General features: G+C 33.8%; 3 protein-coding genes across 7 annotated transcripts; 2 read left to right on the top strand and 1 right to left on the bottom strand.

The window, feature by feature from the left end:
- Positions 1 to 494: 494 nt before the first annotated feature.
- Positions 495 to 10,378, top strand: LOC128193560 (uncharacterized). Of its 3 annotated transcripts, XM_052867297.1 has the most exons (3): positions 495 to 834; positions 3,750 to 4,720; positions 10,175 to 10,378. In XM_052867297.1, exons 2-3 carry the CDS (start codon positions 3,763 to 3,765, stop codon positions 10,204 to 10,206), a joined length of 990 nt encoding a protein of 329 aa, XP_052723257.1. In that variant the 5' UTR covers positions 495 to 834; positions 3,750 to 3,762; the 3' UTR covers positions 10,207 to 10,378. The 3 variants fall into 3 exon arrangements, 1 of the variants encoding a protein (XP_052723257.1); XR_008244879.1 differs by lacking the exons at positions 3,750 to 4,720; positions 10,175 to 10,378 and adding an exon at positions 3,353 to 3,556; XR_008244880.1 differs by lacking the exons at positions 495 to 834; positions 3,750 to 4,720 and adding an exon at positions 7,316 to 7,655.
- A 5,116-nt stretch (positions 10,379 to 15,494) lies between these two features.
- On the bottom strand, positions 15,495 to 16,635 carry LOC108345272 (protein CHLORORESPIRATORY REDUCTION 7, chloroplastic). The gene is made up of 3 exons (XM_017583859.2): positions 16,476 to 16,635; positions 15,958 to 16,085; positions 15,495 to 15,852 (listed from the first exon to the last, which is right to left on the bottom strand). The coding sequence occupies exons 1-3, from the start codon at positions 16,528 to 16,530 to the stop codon at positions 15,577 to 15,579; spliced, it is 459 nt and encodes a 152-aa protein (XP_017439348.1). The 5' UTR covers positions 16,531 to 16,635; the 3' UTR covers positions 15,495 to 15,576.
- Positions 16,636 to 16,995: 360 nt separating this feature from the next.
- Positions 16,996 to 18,280, top strand: LOC108345305 (uncharacterized). 3 transcript variants are annotated; one of them, XM_017583894.2, is made up of 3 exons: positions 16,996 to 17,329; positions 17,775 to 17,883; positions 18,017 to 18,280. In XM_017583894.2, exons 1-3 carry the CDS (start codon positions 17,133 to 17,135, stop codon positions 18,107 to 18,109), a joined length of 399 nt encoding a protein of 132 aa, XP_017439383.1. In that variant the 5' UTR covers positions 16,996 to 17,132; the 3' UTR covers positions 18,110 to 18,280. The 3 variants fall into 3 exon arrangements, with proteins under 3 accessions (XP_017439383.1, XP_052723291.1, XP_017439384.1); XM_052867331.1 differs by having other exon boundaries at positions 17,984 to 18,059; XM_017583895.2 differs by having other exon boundaries at positions 16,999 to 17,329; positions 18,026 to 18,280.
- Positions 18,281 to 20,131: the final 1,851 nt, after the last annotated feature.

Raw genomic sequence — 20,131 nt, forward strand, 5'->3', positions numbered from 1 at the left:
GAGATACTACAAGTTGCAAAAGTTGGTGGTGGTAGAAAGAATTATCAAGCAGTCACCCTCTCGTGGTGTAGTGTGTGGAGTGGTGCAGTGTGTGAAGTGCTTCCTCGTATTCGAATAAACCTTGAAATAAAACCCTAAAATAAAAAACATAACCTTTCAACGGATGTCAACATCCGTTTAAGGAGAAACGAATGTCAACATCCGTTTAAGGAAAAAACGGATGTCTGTAAGACCCAAAATAATTACGATCAATATTATTTTGTTTATATATAATTTAGTTGTAAGAATCTCTTGTTGTGTGACAATATTCATAAAATTGTGTGTTATTATAGGATTATATTAGTTTAATTATTCGACTATATTACATAGTAATGTTCAAAGTTCACAATGACATCCGAATAATTTATACCACTTGATTGAATATCTAAAAATTTGATTTTTTAAATTGAATAGTCAAATAAGACATAACACAGAGACATCCAAACTTATAAACTTTCATTATTGATGCAAAACAATTTCTCCTTTCCCCACACACAGTAGGTAGTCTACTTTCCATCGTAGGAGTTGAAATGTCTTTTGGCTTCATTATCAAATTTTCTTCGAGGCTATAAAGAAGCTACTTCAATAGGTTCCCTCTTTTGAAACCATCCGACATCGTAGGCTGCTGAGGACAAGCATAAAAACCTATCTTCCTCTTCACTGAAATCATAACAAAAGTACTAAGTAAATTAGAGAGAATCGTGAGGGTGAGTAGGGTTTCTTGGTTGAAGAAGAAAGGAGAATAGTTGGGGACTTAGAACACTCTGAAATTTCAAGATCTTTGCTGGAAAAGAGGTAGGGGCAGCTAAACCATTTCTTAGATATTACAATTTCATATTTCATGATCATGAATCTAAGCATATTGGAATTTATTAACAATAGCTATCTGTCTACTTTTGTGAATCTTAGTTTCTTATTGTTTTCTATTTTTCGAGTTACCTTAGTAAACTGTCCAATTCTACTTCATTTACCGTTAGATGTAGCTAAATATTTGATATATGGGATATAAGACATATTAAATTGCTTTGACCGTTCGGATTATTATTTTATCATCTGTAGTTAGAGAATTAAATTCCGCATGTTGGATCAATTTGATGACTGCTTTATTTCTGCCACTAAGTCTCTACGGTAAAACATACATTCCCACCTAGTGAACCGTTAGATCGACCTTAAATTTTGATATATGGACCATAAGATATATTATTTTGCCTTGACCGTTCGGATTGTTATTTTGAGGCCTGTACTTAGAGGAATAAGTCTCGCATGATGGAATAAGTTAATAATCACCTTATTTTCTGTTACTAAGTTCCCTCAGGAAAACATAAATTCTTGTCAATTTAACCGTCGGATGGATCTGAAATTTTGATATGAGGTTCCTAAGACATAGATTTTGAATTTGACCGTTTGGATTATCAATCAAAGTTATAAAGTAATAGATATAGATTTCGCATTTTGAAGTAGCCAATTTTCCAGCATGGTTTTATGCCTGGACCATCTAAGGAGAAATTAAGAGTTTCATCTCATCAACCGTGAGATTGATTTGAAATTTTTACTATAGGTTTTAGACATGTATAGGTAGGGAAGCTAAACCATTTTCTTTACTTCAACATGCATGATAGAGTAATTTCTTCACATGTAATTATAGTTTACCTCATGAACTTGGTTGAAATACACATCTTGACTTTGAAAGTGTGAACTAGATTATATTGAATGAATGATATAGCTTGATAGAAGTGTTGTTGACTTCAAAATATGAAAGAAGAAAGAGATCTTGATTCTTAATATGTTGTATGCTGCAAATTCCTTTTTCTCTCTGTAATTGAGGTGTTGTGGGATACTCACGGCAAGCTTAAAAAAAATAAGTGAAGGAAATTGTTTTCCTTTGAATTATTGATCCTCTCCTTTTCAATGAGTCATATCTTAATTTTAAATTATTTCCTTATAAAACTTGATTGTGTTTTTCTTTAAAATTTGACCTTTCTAACTTTGGATGACCAAACATTACGTAAATGTTCAGAAGAAGATAGACATGGGAATGAATTTTTAATTCCCTTTTTAATCAAACATGTCCAACCTTATCTCTCAATGTAGAAAATTTTGTAAGTTGTCAAAAGATGTGGGGCCTTAAGTGTAGAGTATAATACTCATTCAATTAGTAAAAAAAAAAATAGAATTGAGTTGCTAACTCATTCTGTAACGTAAACCATATGTTCAATCTTAATTAGAAACTTGAACTAAAGAGAGATTGAAAGTAAACTCACCTTAGAAGATTAGAGAAACATCAATTTTGAAAATTTCACTGCAGTTAGTACAATGGTCCAAAAATTATGAATTTGGTGTCCAATGAAAGTTCTTTCAATCTAGATTCCAAACCGAAAAGAATCATCTCATTTGGAGTTATGTAAATAGAGTTATTACCAAAATAGTCAGCCAAGGTCATTGCTGAAATTACAGAAAAACGTAATTAAAATGTTGATGTTAAATATTTTACTGCAGCTAACCTTAAAATCCAAAAATTTCGATTTTGGTGTCCTATGAAAGATATTTGAATATAGAATCCAACAAAACAAGAATCAACTCATTTGGAGTTCTGTAGAAAGAGTTATGAGTAAAACACTGAGCAAAGGTCAGAATTTACAACAAACAGTCTTGAACAAGATTTTTTGGGATTTATCTTGAATTGTCATTTGGATAGTTTCTTAAGGTATTTAAAATAGTCTTGGATGATTATTTAGTTTCATATGGGGAAGATTTATGCTCGGTAGTTAAAAGAAAGGAAATTTCCTTTTTGCCTGAGTAAGGCGATAGAAGGATTCGAGTCCTGTTATTTTCCTCTTACGAGGGAATATGGATGTCTTACCTTAAGTTTCTCTCTCGTGCTGAGTATTGTGCTTGGTGAATAGATGTTAATCACCAAAGTTTTTACTCGTAAGACCTTGAAGAACAAGGAAGATATGTCCGAAGTTGCGGGTGAAGGACAACTCTTATCCGCGGTTCATATGAGGAACCGGTGTTGATATATGAAGGATAGAACCGAGATAGGTTCAATAGCTGCGTGTGAAGGGCCAGTGTCCATTAGCTTTGTGTGAAGGATAATAAGTCTATTATTCATGTGTAAGGAATGGAAAAAGAAGTTAGACTTGTGTACATTTATTTGTATACGATATAATATCAGGAGTTAACATTTAATGTTACTATTTGATATTTAAGCTATGAAAATAAGTTTATAATGTATATCTATTTGTAATTGGTTAGCTCACCCTATTTATGTGTCTACGATGATCGTATAACTCGTAACGTTATACGAGAGTAGATGATGTTTCAGGTAAAGTGGGAGAAGTTTAGTGCGAGGATGCGATGGGAAAACCTCTATGGGATTTTAGAACATGTATTTTAAATTGTGAAATGTGTGGTTTGTAATTTTAAAGAGTTTTAATATTTAGTTTGTACTTCAATAAATACTCTTGAAACTTTGACGATATTATTGTGTAATAATATTAAGTGTTGTGATTTCAAATGTGAATCAATGCTTTGTTTTAAAAAAAAAAAAAAAATTTACTGTAATACTCTAAAAAGGGGTGTTACATTTGTTGGTATCAGAGCAAAGATCTTCAAGAATGTTTTGGGGATTTTGGGGAGTGAACTCATTAGCTTATACATTATAGTTCTGGAAAACTTGTGCTAAATTGTATTTAATTTGTTGTGAATAGAGAAAGAGAAAGCATGTCTCACACTGATAACCAAACACCCCCTGCTGATGAGTTCTCCCGAGCTGTTGATCGAATGGTAGATGCATTGGATCGACAACATACTACTCAAGAACCAAGACACCATTCTGGGTTGAATGATTTTCTGAAGCACAACCCACCGAAATTTGATGGAAAGGCTACACCAGATCGCGCAGAATCCTGGATTCGAGGACTTGAGAAGATTTTTCGAGTAATGAGGTGCTCAGAGGAAGAGAAGCTAGCTTATGCATCCTTCTTACTAGAAGATGAATCTGAATATTGGTGGGATGGTATGCAACAAATGATGGAGACCAATGGAGAAGTCATCACTTGGAACAGTTTTAAAACACGTTTTCTAGAAAAGTATTTTCCAAACAGTGCTAAGATCGAGAGGGAAACAGAGTTCTTGAATCTCCGTCAAGGAGGAATGACTGTGCAAGCTTATATCAGCAGATTCGAGTATCTGTCTCGTTTTTACTCTCAAGCTATGTCTGAAGAGTGGAGATGCCAACGATTTGAACAAGGATTAAGGCACGAACTAATGAAGATGATCGTGCCCCTAGAAATCAAGAAATTCCCAGCCTTGGTAGAGAAAGCAAAGAAGTTAGAAAAGATAGAGGTCAATCCAAATCGAATTATGAAGGTTCAAAAGGATAAGTTTCCTGCTAAAGAACAATTGAGGAAGCCGTATCTGAAACCTCAGCAACCTATTTATGGATCTGTGAAATGTTATGAGTGCGGGGGTCCGCATTACAGGAGAGAATGCCCAAAACTCTCTGGTAAAAAGAATGATGCGAAGAAATGTTTTAACTGCAATAAACCAGGGCATTTTGCTTACAACTGCCCTGAAAATATTGTAAAGATTGAACCACAACAACCCAGTCCTTCTGAAGAAAAGCCCAAAGCAGCAGGAAGGGTTTTTGCTATCACTGGAGAAGACGCAGCGAAGCCAGGTAACCTTATATTAGACACATGTCTTTTGTTTGGAAAATGTGTGCGTGTTTTGTTTGATTCCGGAGCTACGCACTCCTTTATATCGTCTTCATGTTTGGAAGAATTATGTTTACCTGTGAGTGATCTTGGGTATGTTCTGGTGGTTTCAACACCAGCATCGGGCCAGATCTTGACCAGTTCAGTCTGTGTCGGATGTCCGATTATAGTAGCAGAACACAAGTTCAAAGTGAACTTGATATCGTTGCCTTTACGAGATTTTGATATCATATTAGGAATGGATTGGTTGTCCACCAATCACATCCTAATGGATTGTGGACAACACAAGTTGATTTTTCCTGAAATAGACGGTTTGGAACTTGTTTCAACTAAGGAAGTTCTAAAGGATCTTAAGGGCGGTGCTGCATGTTTCGTGGTTGTAGCTCACGAGAAGACAGAAGGATCTGAACAAAAAACAATGGGTATTTCAGTGGTAGAAGAATACGCGGATGTTTTTCCAGATGAGATACCTGGGCTACCACCAAGGAGAGAAGTTGAGTTCTCCATTGACCTGATTCCCGGTGCAGGACCAGTATCTATAGCTCCTTACAGAATGGCTCCTGCAGAGTTGGCAGAACTAAAGAAACAAATAGAGGAACTGTTAGAGAAACAATTTATTAGACCTAGTGCATCACCATGGGGAGCTCCAGTGTTACTCGTGAAAAAGAAAGACGGAAGTTCGAGGTTGTGTGTTGACTACCGACAGTTAAACAAACTGACAATCAAGAACAAGTATCCACTGCCGAGGATTGACGACCTGTTGGATCAACTACGAGGGGCAAGTATATTCTCTAAAATTGACTTGAGGTCTGGTTATCATCAAGTTTTGGTCAAGTCTGAGGATGTGCAGAAGACCGCTTTTAGATCGCGCTATGAGCACTATGAGTATGTAGTGATGCCATTTGGAGTTACAAATGCTCCTGCAATTTTTATGGATTATATGAATCGGATTTTTCGACCCTACCTAGATAAGTTTGTCGTTGTATTTATTGATGACATTCTCATATATTCCAAAAGTCGAGAAGATCATGCAGAGCATTTGCGGCTAGTATTGAAAATTCTGAGAGAGCACCAATTGTATGGGAAGTTGTCAAAGTGTGAGTTCTGGTTGGACGAAGTTCAATTTTTGGGTCATGTTATTTCAGCACAAAGAATTTCTGTGGACCCAACGAAGGTTGAAGCAGTGCTTAAATGGGATAGCATCTCAATGGATTTCGTGACTCATTTACCAAGATCAACAAAGGGCCATGACTCCATTTGGGTAATTGTAGATAGGTTGACGAAGTACGCCCACTTTTTACCAATCAACCAAAGGTCGTCCTTGGATAAGCTAGCAGAACTTTATGTTAGAGAAATAATAAGATTACATGGTGTGCCATCCAATATCATTTCTGATCGTGATCCAAGATTTACGTCAAGATTTTGGAAGAAATTACAAGAGGCTTTGGGTACGAAGCTTAGGATGAGTTCAGCATATCATCCACAAACAGATGGACAATCTGAAAGAACTATTCAATCTCTGGAAGATCTATTGAGGACGTGTGTGTTGGATCATCTAGGAAATTGGAACGACATTCTACCGTTGGTGGAATTCACCTACAACAACAGTTTTCATTCCAGCATAGGGATGGCGCCATATGAAGCCTTGTATGGGAGAAGATGTAGGACACCTCTATGTTGGTATCAAGATGGAGAAGCAGTTACACTAGGTCCTGAGTTGTTACAACAAACGACAGACAAAGTTAAGTTGATACAAGAAAGGATGCATGCAACTCAAAGCAGACAGAAGTCTTATGCAGATAAGAGAAGAAGACCACTTGAATTTGAAGTAGGAGACCATGTGTTCCTTCGTGTATCTCAGATGACAGGCGTAGGAAGAGCTATCAGGTCAAAGAAATTGTCTCCGAAGTTTCTTGGACCATTTGAGATCATTAAAAGGATTGGACCAGTAGCATATGAAATCGCACTACCTCCACAATTAGCGAATCTACACAATGTGTTTCATGTATCACAGTTGAGGAAGTATGTGTCAAGACCAGATCATGTGCTGGAGATGGATGACGTTCAAGTTAAAGGAGATTTATCTTTAGATGTCAAACCTGTGCGAATTTTGGATCATCAAACTAAACAACTCAGAGGAAAGAGCGTCAGCACAGTGAAAGTATTGTGGAATGAGAGCACACAAGAGATGACTTGGGAATTAGAAGATCATGTTAGGAAAACCTATCCGTATCTATTCTCCGGATGACCATAATTTTCGAGGACGAAAATTTTTGTGGTTGGGGAGATTGTAAGACCCAAAATAATTACGATCAATATTATTTTGTTTATATATAATTTAGTTGTAAGAATCTCTTGTTGTGTGACAATATTCATAAAATTGTGTGTTATTATAGGATTATATTAGTTTAATTATTCGACTATATTACATAGTAATGTTCAAAGTTCACAATGACATCCGAATAATTTATACCACTTGATTGAATATCTAAAAATTTGATTTTTTAAATTGAATAGTCAAATAAGACATAACACAGAGACATCCAAACTTATAAACTTTCATTATTGATGCAAAACAATTTCTCCTTTCCCCACACACAGTAGGTAGTCTACTTTCCATCGTAGGAGTTGAAATGTCTTTTGGCTTCATTATCAAATTTTCTTCGAGGCTATAAAGAAGCTACTTCAATAGGTTCCCTCTTTTGAAACCATCCGACATCGTAGGCTGCTGAGGACAAGCATAAAAACCTATCTTCCTCTTCACTGAAATCATAACAAAAGTACTAAGTAAATTAGAGAGAATCGTGAGGGTGAGTAGGGTTTCTTGGTTGAAGAAGAAAGGAGAATAGTTGGGGACTTAGAACACTCTGAAATTTCAAGATCTTTGCTGGAAAAGAGGTAGGGGCAGCTAAACCATTTCTTAGATATTACAATTTCATATTTCATGATCATGAATCTAAGCATATTGGAATTTATTAACAATAGCTATCTGTCTACTTTTGTGAATCTTAGTTTCTTATTGTTTTCTATTTTTCGAGTTACCTTAGTAAACTGTCCAATTCTACTTCATTTACCGTTAGATGTAGCTAAATATTTGATATATGGGATATAAGACATATTAAATTGCTTTGACCGTTCGGATTATTATTTTATCATCTGTAGTTAGAGAATTAAATTCCGCATGTTGGATCAATTTGATGACTGCTTTATTTCTGCCACTAAGTCTCTACGGTAAAACATACATTCCCACCTAGTGAACCGTTAGATCGACCTTAAATTTTGATATATGGACCATAAGATATATTATTTTGCCTTGACCGTTCGGATTGTTATTTTGAGGCCTGTACTTAGAGGAATAAGTCTCGCATGATGGAATAAGTTAATAATCACCTTATTTTCTGTTACTAAGTTCCCTCAGGAAAACATAAATTCTTGTCAATTTAACCGTCGGATGGATCTGAAATTTTGATATGAGGTTCCTAAGACATAGATTTTGAATTTGACCGTTTGGATTATCAATCAAAGTTATAAAGTAATAGATATAGATTTCGCATTTTGAAGTAGCCAATTTTCCAGCATGGTTTTATGCCTGGACCATCTAAGGAGAAATTAAGAGTTTCATCTCATCAACCGTGAGATTGATTTGAAATTTTTACTATAGGTTTTAGACATGTATAGGTAGGGAAGCTAAACCATTTTCTTTACTTCAACATGCATGATAGAGTAATTTCTTCACATGTAATTATAGTTTACCTCATGAACTTGGTTGAAATACACATCTTGACTTTGAAAGTGTGAACTAGATTATATTGAATGAATGATATAGCTTGATAGAAGTGTTGTTGACTTCAAAATATGAAAGAAGAAAGAGATCTTGATTCTTAATATGTTGTATGCTGCAAATTCCTTTTTCTCTCTGTAATTGAGGTGTTGTGGGATACTCACGGCAAGCTTAAAAAAAATAAGTGAAGGAAATTGTTTTCCTTTGAATTATTGATCCTCTCCTTTTCAATGAGTCATATCTTAATTTTAAATTATTTCCTTATAAAACTTGATTGTGTTTTTCTTTAAAATTTGACCTTTCTAACTTTGGATGACCAAACATTACGTAAATGTTCAGAAGAAGATAGACATGGGAATGAATTTTTAATTCCCTTTTTAATCAAACATGTCCAACCTTATCTCTCAATGTAGAAAATTTTGTAAGTTGTCAAAAGATGTGGGGCCTTAAGTGTAGAGTATAATACTCATTCAATTAGTAAAAAAAAAAAATAGAATTGAGTTGCTAACTCATTCTGTAACGTAAACCATATGTTCAATCTTAATTAGAAACTTGAACTAAAGAGAGATTGAAAGTAAACTCACCTTAGAAGATTAGAGAAACATCAATTTTGAAAATTTCACTGCAGTTAGTACAATGGTCCAAAAATTATGAATTTGGTGTCCAATGAAAGTTCTTTCAATCTAGATTCCAAACCGAAAAGAATCATCTCATTTGGAGTTATGTAAATAGAGTTATTACCAAAATAGTCAGCCAAGGTCATTGCTGAAATTACAGAAAAACGTAATTAAAATGTTGATGTTAAATATTTTACTGCAGCTAACCTTAAAATCCAAAAATTTCGATTTTGGTGTCCTATGAAAGATATTTGAATATAGAATCCAACAAAACAAGAATCAACTCATTTGGAGTTCTGTAGAAAGAGTTATGAGTAAAACACTGAGCAAAGGTCAGAATTTACAACAAACAGTCTTGAACAAGATTTTTTGGGATTTATCTTGAATTGTCATTTGGATAGTTTCTTAAGGTATTTAAAATAGTCTTGGATGATTATTTAGTTTCATATGGGGAAGATTTATGCTCGGTAGTTAAAAGAAAGGAAATTTCCTTTTTGCCTGAGTAAGGCGATAGAAGGATTCGAGTCCTGTTATTTTCCTCTTACGAGGGAATATGGATGTCTTACCTTAAGTTTCTCTCTCGTGCTGAGTATTGTGCTTGGTGAATAGATGTTAATCACCAAAGTTTTTACTCGTAAGACCTTGAAGAACAAGGAAGATATGTCCGAAGTTGCGGGTGAAGGACAACTCTTATCCGCGGTTCATATGAGGAACCGGTGTTGATATATGAAGGATAGAACCGAGATAGGTTCAATAGCTGCGTGTGAAGGGCCAGTGTCCATTAGCTTTGTGTGAAGGATAATAAGTCTATTATTCATGTGTAAGGAATGGAAAAAGAAGTGAGACTTGTGTACATTTATTTGTATACGATATAATATCAGGAGTTAACATTTAATGTTACTATTTGATATTTAAGCTATGAAAATAAGTTTATAATGTATATCTATTTGTAATTGGTTAGCTCACCCTATTTATGTGTCTACGATGATCGTATAACTCGTAACGTTATACGAGAGTAGATGATGTTTCAGGTAAAGTGGGAGAAGTTTAGTGCGAGGATGCGATGGGAAAACCTCTATGGGATTTTAGAACATGTATTTTAAATTGTGAAATGTGTGGTTTGTAATTTTAAAGAGTTTTAATATTTAGTTTGTACTTCAATAAATACTCTTGAAACTTTGACGATATTATTGTGTAATAATATTAAGTGTTGTGATTTCAAATGTGAATCAATGCTTTGTTTTAAAAAAAAAAAAAAATTTACTGTAATACTCTAAAAAGGGGTGTTACAATGTCCACATCCATTTAAGGAAAAAACGGATGTCAACATCTGTTTTACCTTAAACGGATGTTGACATCCGTTGAAGATGTCACCTCCCGTTTAAAGGTTACGTTTTTTATTTTAGAGTTTATTTTATTAGGTTACATCTTTGTTGATGTATACTTCCTCATGCTGGTTGATGCTCTGAACGTTCCTCGATATTCCTCCACACCACGGCGGCAACGCTCCTTCACACCATGGCGGCAATGGAAGCTTTCAAACCAAAAAAAAAACTGGAAAGAAAAAGGAATGGAAGTGCGGGAGGTGGGGAGGTGAAACGAAAATGGGGAAAGGAAAAGAGAGTTCCGTGGCTGGGTGCTGGGAAAGTAAAATTAGGGTTTCAAATTATTTAAAATAGGATAAAAGTAAAAATCTTTTTAACTTAAGGATATAATTGTATTTAAAATAATGTGGGAAGGTGGAGGAAGTATAGAGTGGTGGTAGAGGAAGCAACACCGCATATGTTTATGTCGTTGTAGGATTTTATACTTGATTAATTATTTTTTATCTTTTATTATTTAATTGTAACTTTATGGTTTTTTTTCTTAGGGTCTCTGCATTATTTTATTTAATTCTTTTTTATAGTCTTATTATTTTTTAATTTTATTTTTTGTATTTTTTGAAATTCTTTTGAAATTTTGTCTAGAGTTTTATTTTTATCTTTATTAATATTTGTCATTCTTTGTTTAAGTTATTGAAATTCTTTGTCAAACATTAAAAGGAATTTGAGTGAAAGAAAAGCAAGAGAGTAATTAAAAAAATTAAGTATAATTTTATATTATTATATGGATAATGATATTTTAATAATATTTTTTTGATAATATTTTAATACCATCTATGTGTCATTTTGTAATTGGACCAAAATCACTTCACAATCAATAATAATAATCATAAACGCTAACATGGATCAATCACATAATAACACATAAATAATGTTAAAGTGTTATCAAAGTATCATTATACTTGTTATATATCATTGTTGTTGTTGCTTTTTAGGTTAAAGTCGCTACTATTATCACTGTCGTCACCGCATAAAAAGAAGAGAGGAAGAACATTACAGAGAAAGAAGGAGAAAATGTGAAAAGCTCATTCTAGAAAATTACTTTTTGAAATGTATTTCAAGTGTTTGAATTTTTTTTTTTAAATACATTTCACGTAAAGATATCTTGGAAAACTCGCTTAAAAAAACATTATATGCAATATGGAAAGTTTATTTCAAAAATCCTACATTTAGAAAAACCTATTCTGAAAATATTTCATGTTTCCCTAATATTTTGAAAATTTTGTTTGGAAAATTTAGATCTAACATTTCTATTTTGAAAATTTTATTTCAAAAACTGCAGAACATTTATTCCAGAAAGCTTACAAAACATGTATATTATGAAAATCATTTTCTCTTATGATAAATGACATTTTTAAAATTTAGGAGAATGCTCCAAGAAATTATGAGGATACAAAAAGTAAAAGACTTTAACCTCAATCTTAAAGTTTATGGTGGATTTGTTTTAAAGATAAACTTGGAGAAGTAGATTTGAATGAATTTGAGAGAAAGAAAAGTAAAAGTGAGGTTATTTGGTTTAAGGAAAAGAGGATGAAAAATGAAAAGATTTGATATAAAAGTTTATGGAAATTACCGAGTGATTTGAGGAATTTGAAGATTAAAAAAATATTTTAATTGAAAAAAATGAAAGAAACTATTTTATTTTGATCATAAAAGTAATTTAAATTAAAAAATAAAATAGTGTAAATTATGTTAAAGTAAAATATGAGTTATTAAACACGGATACTTGTTTCATCTTTTTCTTTGTGTTTATGGTGAGGTCGTGGTACCAATCACTAATCTGTTGCGTTTATTGAGGAGGAGGTTCACCGGGGAGACACAAATATTAATAAAATATAAATTCAATCATATAAAGGATTGACATCACTCTCTACCAAAAACCTTAAGACAATGCGTTAATGTGTCTTTCATTTTTATATAGTGCTCTACTTTCTCATTTCTATCCAATGTGGGACTTAGACTCACACTTGGATTCCCAACAATATCCCCCTCAAGGGTGAGTCCCTTTGACATAGGTACACTCTCTCTCCAGCGGAAGCATTCCCAACCAACCACAACCACGAGTAGCCCTTTCCAACTGCCGTTCATCTTAACGGAACTCACTTACCTGAATACCTTTTGCCAGGAAGACTTTCGATATAGGGACCATCATACTCGTTTGAGTCGGTCACCAAGACAAATCATCGATTCTGATATCACTCTTAAGAAAATCTCACAATACACATAAGATACCTCCATTGGTAAGACGCCTTTTGGAGTGATACAAAAAGCAATCTCTGAGGGCTTAGCCTAAAGCGGACAATATCTTACTAATGTGGAGATATGTGTGTGTGGAAAACCTCCCTACAAATGGTATCAGAGCTGATGTTCAGGTCTGGTGACCAAGCTCAGACGAGTATGTCCCTCCATGGTAAGGTGAAGCCTTGACAGGTGACCGGTGGCAAGCCAGATGTATCATGAGAGGTGGAGAGTAAAAGATGTTCAGTGTTTGACCATGAAGCAAAGAGAAGTGATGACCATGGTGTATTCGAGGATAAGAAAAGACTTTCGCTATAGGGGAGGTGGAGGTGGAGAACCATAGTCCTTTGTTTGAGGGGAGGATTGTTGGGTACAAACAAAGTCCCACATCAGATAAAACAAGAGATGGACATGGGTTTATATACACATAAGATACCTCCATTGGTAAGAGGCCTTTTGGAGTGGTACCAAAAGCAAATCTGTGAGGGCTTAGCCCAAAGCGGATAATATTTTACAAATATGGAGATCTATGTGTGTGTTGAACCTCCCTACACAATCACCACACCTACAATAAACACATAGTAGAGCCGCAAAACACTATGAGCAATCACCTCCAACCACACTTACTTAGCAACAAAAGACCAAACATAAAACCACCTTGGATGTCTTAGATTGTAGTGTCTTCAATCACCACCAACCACTAACCACTATGCTATCAAAATGGGTTAGAAACTGTGAGTCAACCCAACCCACCATAGGTTCGGGTTGGGTTGAGTTGAAAACAAATTTAAAATTCCGATATGGGCCAATTTTGACCCCAATCCACTAAGAAACTAGCTCACCCGAGTTGAACTCATGGTGAGTCGGGTTGGCTCACCAATCCACCTAATTTTGCTTTGGATTGTATTTGAACTTTATGATGATTTTAAATTGTATTGTTTTTTTTAATTGTCTATAGAGTTTAACATCATTTTGAGTTGAAATTTATTTATATTTGAATTAGAAAAAAAATTGTTATTTTTTTTTTAAATTGAAAAAAATAACTTGTAATTAAGTGAATCAGTTAGTCACTTCATTTAACCCATCAACTTGTGGTGGACCCGATCAAGTTCGAATATTTTCAACTTGCTAATAAGTGAGTCAGGTTGTGTTGACTCACTAAGTGGCCAACCTGTGGTGAGTCAGGAGGAGTGACCAATTTTGATAGCACTACCAACCACCATACCTACCATGAACACATAGTAAAGTAGAAGAACACCAATAAATATCACCTCCAACCACACCCTCTTAGCAATAGAAGACCAAACACAAGACAACCACAAGTGGGCAACCACCAAGAAATAGGATCACCACTAACACAAGTCATAATCGCAACCAATAGGACTACACAACCAAAAACGTATAATTTTCGTGTATCTCTTCAGTGTAGTGAGGACCATTTCTACATCTTCTCCCCTAAATTGTTGCTCACAAATGTGCTCTCATGCTTAGATACAAACATGTTCCACACAAATGAGAGAAACATTTATAAAAGCTAGTAAACGATGTGATGAGTTTGATAAATTAAAAAAATATTTTAGTTGACAAAATTATATAATTACCATTTTACCCTTCCTCATAAAAGTAATTTTTAAAAAATACAATTAGCGTAAATAATGTTAAAATAAAATGTGAATTATTATTTAAATAAAATAAGTTTAATTTTAATTTGGTCATCTAATTTCATTCAAATTTTTAAAAAGACCCCTAATTATTGGTTTTTCCAATTTAGTTTTTTAAAACCATCAAATTTAGTCCATTAATTTTTTAAAAACATCAAATTTAGTCCTTTAATTTTTAAAAACATTCAATTTGATCCTTTTGTTGCTTTTAGGTCCTTTAATTTTCAACCAATCATATATTATTTCTCTTCTCCATTCACCATGATATTAGGTTTATTCTTCTTAAACCACCGTTTATGGTCTAGCAGAAAATCAACTAACAGCCGAATTGAAAAAATTACCAAATTTGATCTTTTTAAAAAATTAAAAGACTAAATTAGAAAAACTAATAACTATGTATTTTTTGAAAATATGAATGAAATGAAAAAAACAAATTAGGAATTAAGCCAAAAATTAAAATTGATAAAATTATATCAAAATAAAATGGAGTTAGTAGAAATTAAATTAAAAGAAACTATTATTATTATTATAATTAAAAGCATTTCCACGTGCTCTGCATCTTAAAAAAAAGCGAAGATATATGAGTAAAGTTACACATGCATGAGTGGCTTTCTCAGCTCATTTTCGCACTTTTCAGAGGATCCCATTTCCGAACTCACAAAGTGTCACACAACACAAGGCTTCATCCAAACATTATTGCAGAGACAACATTCAATTCATCAATTTCATTTTACTCTTTAGACACAAATTGAGTTACACAGAATAACTTTATATAAATCTTATTTTTTTTATAAACATTTTACTTTTCATAAATATTTAATAACTAAAAATATGTTTAACCTCTAATAATAGTCACGTATTTTTTTAAAGAAAAAACTATCATCAATGTGCAATCAAACTCTTTTTTTAAAAAAATAAATTAAAAAACTAAAATTAATATACTAAAACAATACTTTTTTTAATTACACTAAAAATAAAATATATCAATACTTATTGTAATAAATTTATTATCTATCCATATTTTCTTCTTGGTTTTATTTTTTTCTCCAATCAATAAGTATTATAAAGCAAAAGATATTAATTGTTTCATTCTAAATAACTCCATCTTAGGTATTATGAATTTTGACATAATTGTTCCATTCACTCCAAACGAACTTCGTACCATTGAACCGAGCCAACATCTCCATCAATTTCAAGTTCACAGACATATCTCACTAAGAAAGAAACAGCTTCATCAATATCTTCATATCTTGAAAGATCAGGAGGAAGAACCTTCCCAGGCCAATTTTCCAACAACTCTTTCAACGTTGCCTTCAACTCTTCCTCTGAAACAAACCTTTCATCCTTCCCTGGTTCCAACAACACATAAGTTTCAGTTCTCTCATTTGCCCTCTTCCTTCTCCGAGCAGCAAAAACCTCATCAAAATGCAACTTTATTTTAGAAACAAAGACAAAATAAATGTACTTGGATTTACTATACTAACTTTAACATTTTAGAACATACTGCATAATTCTATGTACCTTAGTTTTGCTTCTGTCATCACCTGTAAACTGAGGTATTCTCTGATGAATTGAAGAACTAACATGTTTAATTTGGCCGAATAATGATGTACAGAATATCCTATTTTGAACATACTTACTTTCTGTGTCTGTAAATGATCACAAGACCAACATAATCAGTGAAAAAAAAAAGAGTTTCTTTTTCTGCATATGGCAATATTTACCTGTAATTTTAGTCTAGTACATGTTCAATGTCAAAATAAGCTACTATTCTTTATAAATAAAAAGCTCTCCAAGGAAATTGCTCAGAATAAGCAATTATTCTTTCAAAATAAGGTAAACTAAATACTCTGATCATTTGGTTCAAAACTATAGAGCATATTATATGAATACGAATGTAAATGCTCTCAAAACTGAAATTTCTCTGCATAATTATTACTAACAATTGTTCTGTTTGAGTTGGAAATATGTGAACCCTTTTGGCATTGTGTGCTGAAAAGGAAAACTTTAAAGGCTAATATGATAAGGGCATAGCTTACAGCAGAGGGGAGGAACTCCAACATTGAAGGGATGAGACTGCAAAATTCCCACCATGGCAAATATTTTGTGCTAAGCTTCTTTCATGTTTCAGAAGCTTTGTGCAATAAGACCAAGTATATCTATCATCTATAACACTTGAAAATATGCATCAATTACAGTCACAAACTCTAGGGATAAGTTCTTTTATTCTGGTTCTTTAACAACCCTCCATTGTTAGTATATTTTCACCATTGCCCTTTTGTACATTATTTGTCCTCACCCATAATCGCTTTTTGTTTTAGCCACTCTTTATTTTTGGCATTTTGCTTTAGTTTTCTAGAAAACACCCAACAACTGTGTTTCTGTGCCAGAAATGGCACTTTTGGTTTATACTATGATGATAAAAAAAAATTCTGGTTTATATGAAATATTAAACACATTAAATGTTTAATTATTTGTTGCATTGGAGCATTAGGTAACATAATTCATTCCAACGGACAAAAATATTTGAATCCCATTTTAGCAAATTCTCACACAATTCGACCGTTGAAAACCTTTTCCTCAAACGGTCACTTCATCATCTACCATTTTCATATACTCAGTCATCTGTACCATTGGCTTTTGCATTCATCATCTTTCAACTTTTTCACTTGAAAGAATTCATCTTTGTTGCTCTGATGGAAAAGGAAAACACGCTGAAAACTCCTCCAAAAGTTCCAATTCAAGCTAAGAAAGCTGAACCTGAATGCAAAACACCAACTCCAGCTCAACAACACCACCACAACAATGATCGCAGTAACTCCTCAAACGAATTGCGCAAACCTGTTACTCCTGATCAGCTCAGAGTCCCCAAGGCATTCAAATACCCTGAAAGGTATTTATATATTATTATCAATGTTATATCTATGAATTCGCCAATGATATTTTGGACACCAAATTTTTTCATATCTGTAATTTTTCTTTTTTTATCTTTGAGTATTGGTAAGGTCTCACATATTGTCATTCATAAATTTATAAAACAGTCAAAATTTGAAATTTAGTTCGACAAATCTCTGGTTCAAAATCCAGTGTATTGATGCTTTTCATGGAATCATCATAAAGTGTATTGATTCAGTAGAATTTGGCAATTTTCCATATTTAAATATTGATTCGAAGATTATACAGAGGTGTAGAATTTGTAAAGTGCATGTTGAAATTAAATTCATTTATGCAACCATTCGATCATTTTAAGAATTTTTGAAGAGAGAACATGCAGATGGTGATGACTATGTAATTGGGTTAGTGATGCCATGATGCAGTGTTTTTCTGCATTTTCTCAGATATACAAGTCCAACTGATATGATGATGTCACCAATAACAAAAGGCCTTCTTGCCAGAACTAGAAGGGGTGGTGGTGTAATGTTACCAACTGATAGAAATCAACAAAAGGTACACACCAATGATGCAATTGCAGATTGTTCTGCTTCTGTATTTTCCTTTTCTAGCAATGCAAATTTACATTTTTTGGGTACCTGAAATTTGAGTATAGTGTTTGTATGTGTCAATGTCATAACTGCTGCAGATTCTGCAGATTGTAGATATGCCCTTGAAGGATGTGGGGAGTTTTCAGAACAAGTTTCAAATGCAGTTTGATGAGAAGATCAACACAACTTGAGAGGTTCAAAGGGAGTTTAAAGATTATGTAACATTTGAGAGACAGATAAAGTTGTCTGTTCTGTTATTATAAGCTTGAGAGGTCTCATTGTGATGCTCATTTTTCTTCTCAAACAGTCCCATTTTGTAGAAATTATTGGTCCTTGTTATTTCATAAAGGTTTATATTTTCAGATTCTGTTCAAACTTGGAGAAACTGAGTTCTGAGATTAGGTCATTTTATTTATTAACCTAAAGTTAAACATAGGCATTAAAATAAAAAATACAAAATAAATAACTAATAGGGTATTCTGATTTTTGTTGTCTTCATAATTGTAACATCCCAAAAATACAGTATCAAAATCATATAATAGAATTATCACAATTAATAATATTACAGATCAGTCTTACAAAATAAAGAACGTATGTTTGTGGCCGAACGGCCTTACAGATAAACAAGAAAACTAAAACCGAACAACATAAGCAAACCCGACCAAACAGTTTACAAAAGGCTATACCGAACGGTTCTACAAAATAAGAGGGAAAAGATGATCGAACGATCATCTTAAAACTAAACTAATAATACTGATCTAACGGTTCTACTGTTCGGTCTTAATTTCTACCTCAACTAAGTTTTCTTCTTCTTGCAGCTCGTCTCCTTATGCTCACATCCACATGGATGATCATTACAACGGAAAGACAACCGAACGTACAAAACAGACAAGACAGGAAACATAGGATAAGCTTATGTAATTCAATTCATGTATAAACATATATTTCACACAATCAACCAAACAAGATAATTCATCACTCGTTCATGCAAAGCCTAATACTAAACTGACTGTCCGGACTGTATGAATTCTGTGTAGCTACGACGTTCGTGCACCCGGGTGATGTAGTAACTGGGATACCCTCAACAGCTGCCACCCGAGGTTAGTCCTATATGTCCAAATTAACCATAAGGACTAGGACCTCCTGCCGTTCCCACACATGACTTACCCTCCTCTACGTGAGGACGAGTAATCACGGAACATCAGGATGAACCGCCAGCTTAGCATGCCCACGTTCATACTTTACCAATTCCAATATTCATTCATGAGTTGTTCCTCCCCGGAACGCTCGTCCATAATCCAAAACATTTCATCCATATCATATTCTATTCATCTTTCATTATTAATAATCTCAATTAAACCCTTCGTACAAAGATCACTAAGGATACCAAATACCGAACGTTAAACATCAACCCTGAACCAGGCTGAATGCTTGGAGTAAGACCAAAGGTCTCCAGTTCCAAACAGATTAAAACCGAGAGAGGGAATCATTGGTTTTAAGAAAGGGAGTTATTAACATAATAGTTCTCAAGAACGATGAGGAATCAAACGTTTATTTACTAGGTGAGCCAATTGAATGAACTAACTCCCGAGTTAGACCGAACGCTAATAGGCCTAGGTCGAATACTAAGACTCTAGGCTGAAACCAATTTAAGACAGACACTGTAAAAGCCTCAAATACGGGTAAAGAATTGAATCAGGTGAATAAACTGAACGTCAATAAATATACTTAGCTTTTGAATGAGTTAAACATCAAGAACAATCAGAATGTCATTCGAAGACCGAGCACTGAAAAGGGTAAACCCTATTGAGTTTGAACGAACGTTCATATATATGTATATATATTTTTCAGAAAGGAGAATGAGTACTTGGTGTAAGACCGAGCACTACTAAGTACGAGCGCTTGGTGTAAGACCGAACACTACTAAACTTATAGTAGAAAGGCTTGATAAATATAATAAGATACCATTTTGAGTAGTGTTTAAGAACAAACGAAAAATATACAAATACATATAGATATACTTAAGTTTATAACCGAATACCAAGATACAACTATGCTTGGCCGAACGCTCATACACAGTATTACAAAACGAAGACACTCGTCCTCAACTAGGATTCTTCCCAAATGAAAGAATCCAATTCCAACCAAGTTCACTAGAAAAACCGAACGGTCAATGACCGTTCAGTGACGAACATACACTTTCATAGGGAAAT

The sequence above is a fragment of the Vigna angularis genome, chromosome 8, assembly GCF_016808095.1.
Source record: "Vigna angularis cultivar LongXiaoDou No.4 chromosome 8, ASM1680809v1, whole genome shotgun sequence".
Classification (NCBI taxonomy): Eukaryota; Viridiplantae; Streptophyta; class Magnoliopsida; order Fabales; family Fabaceae; genus Vigna; species Vigna angularis.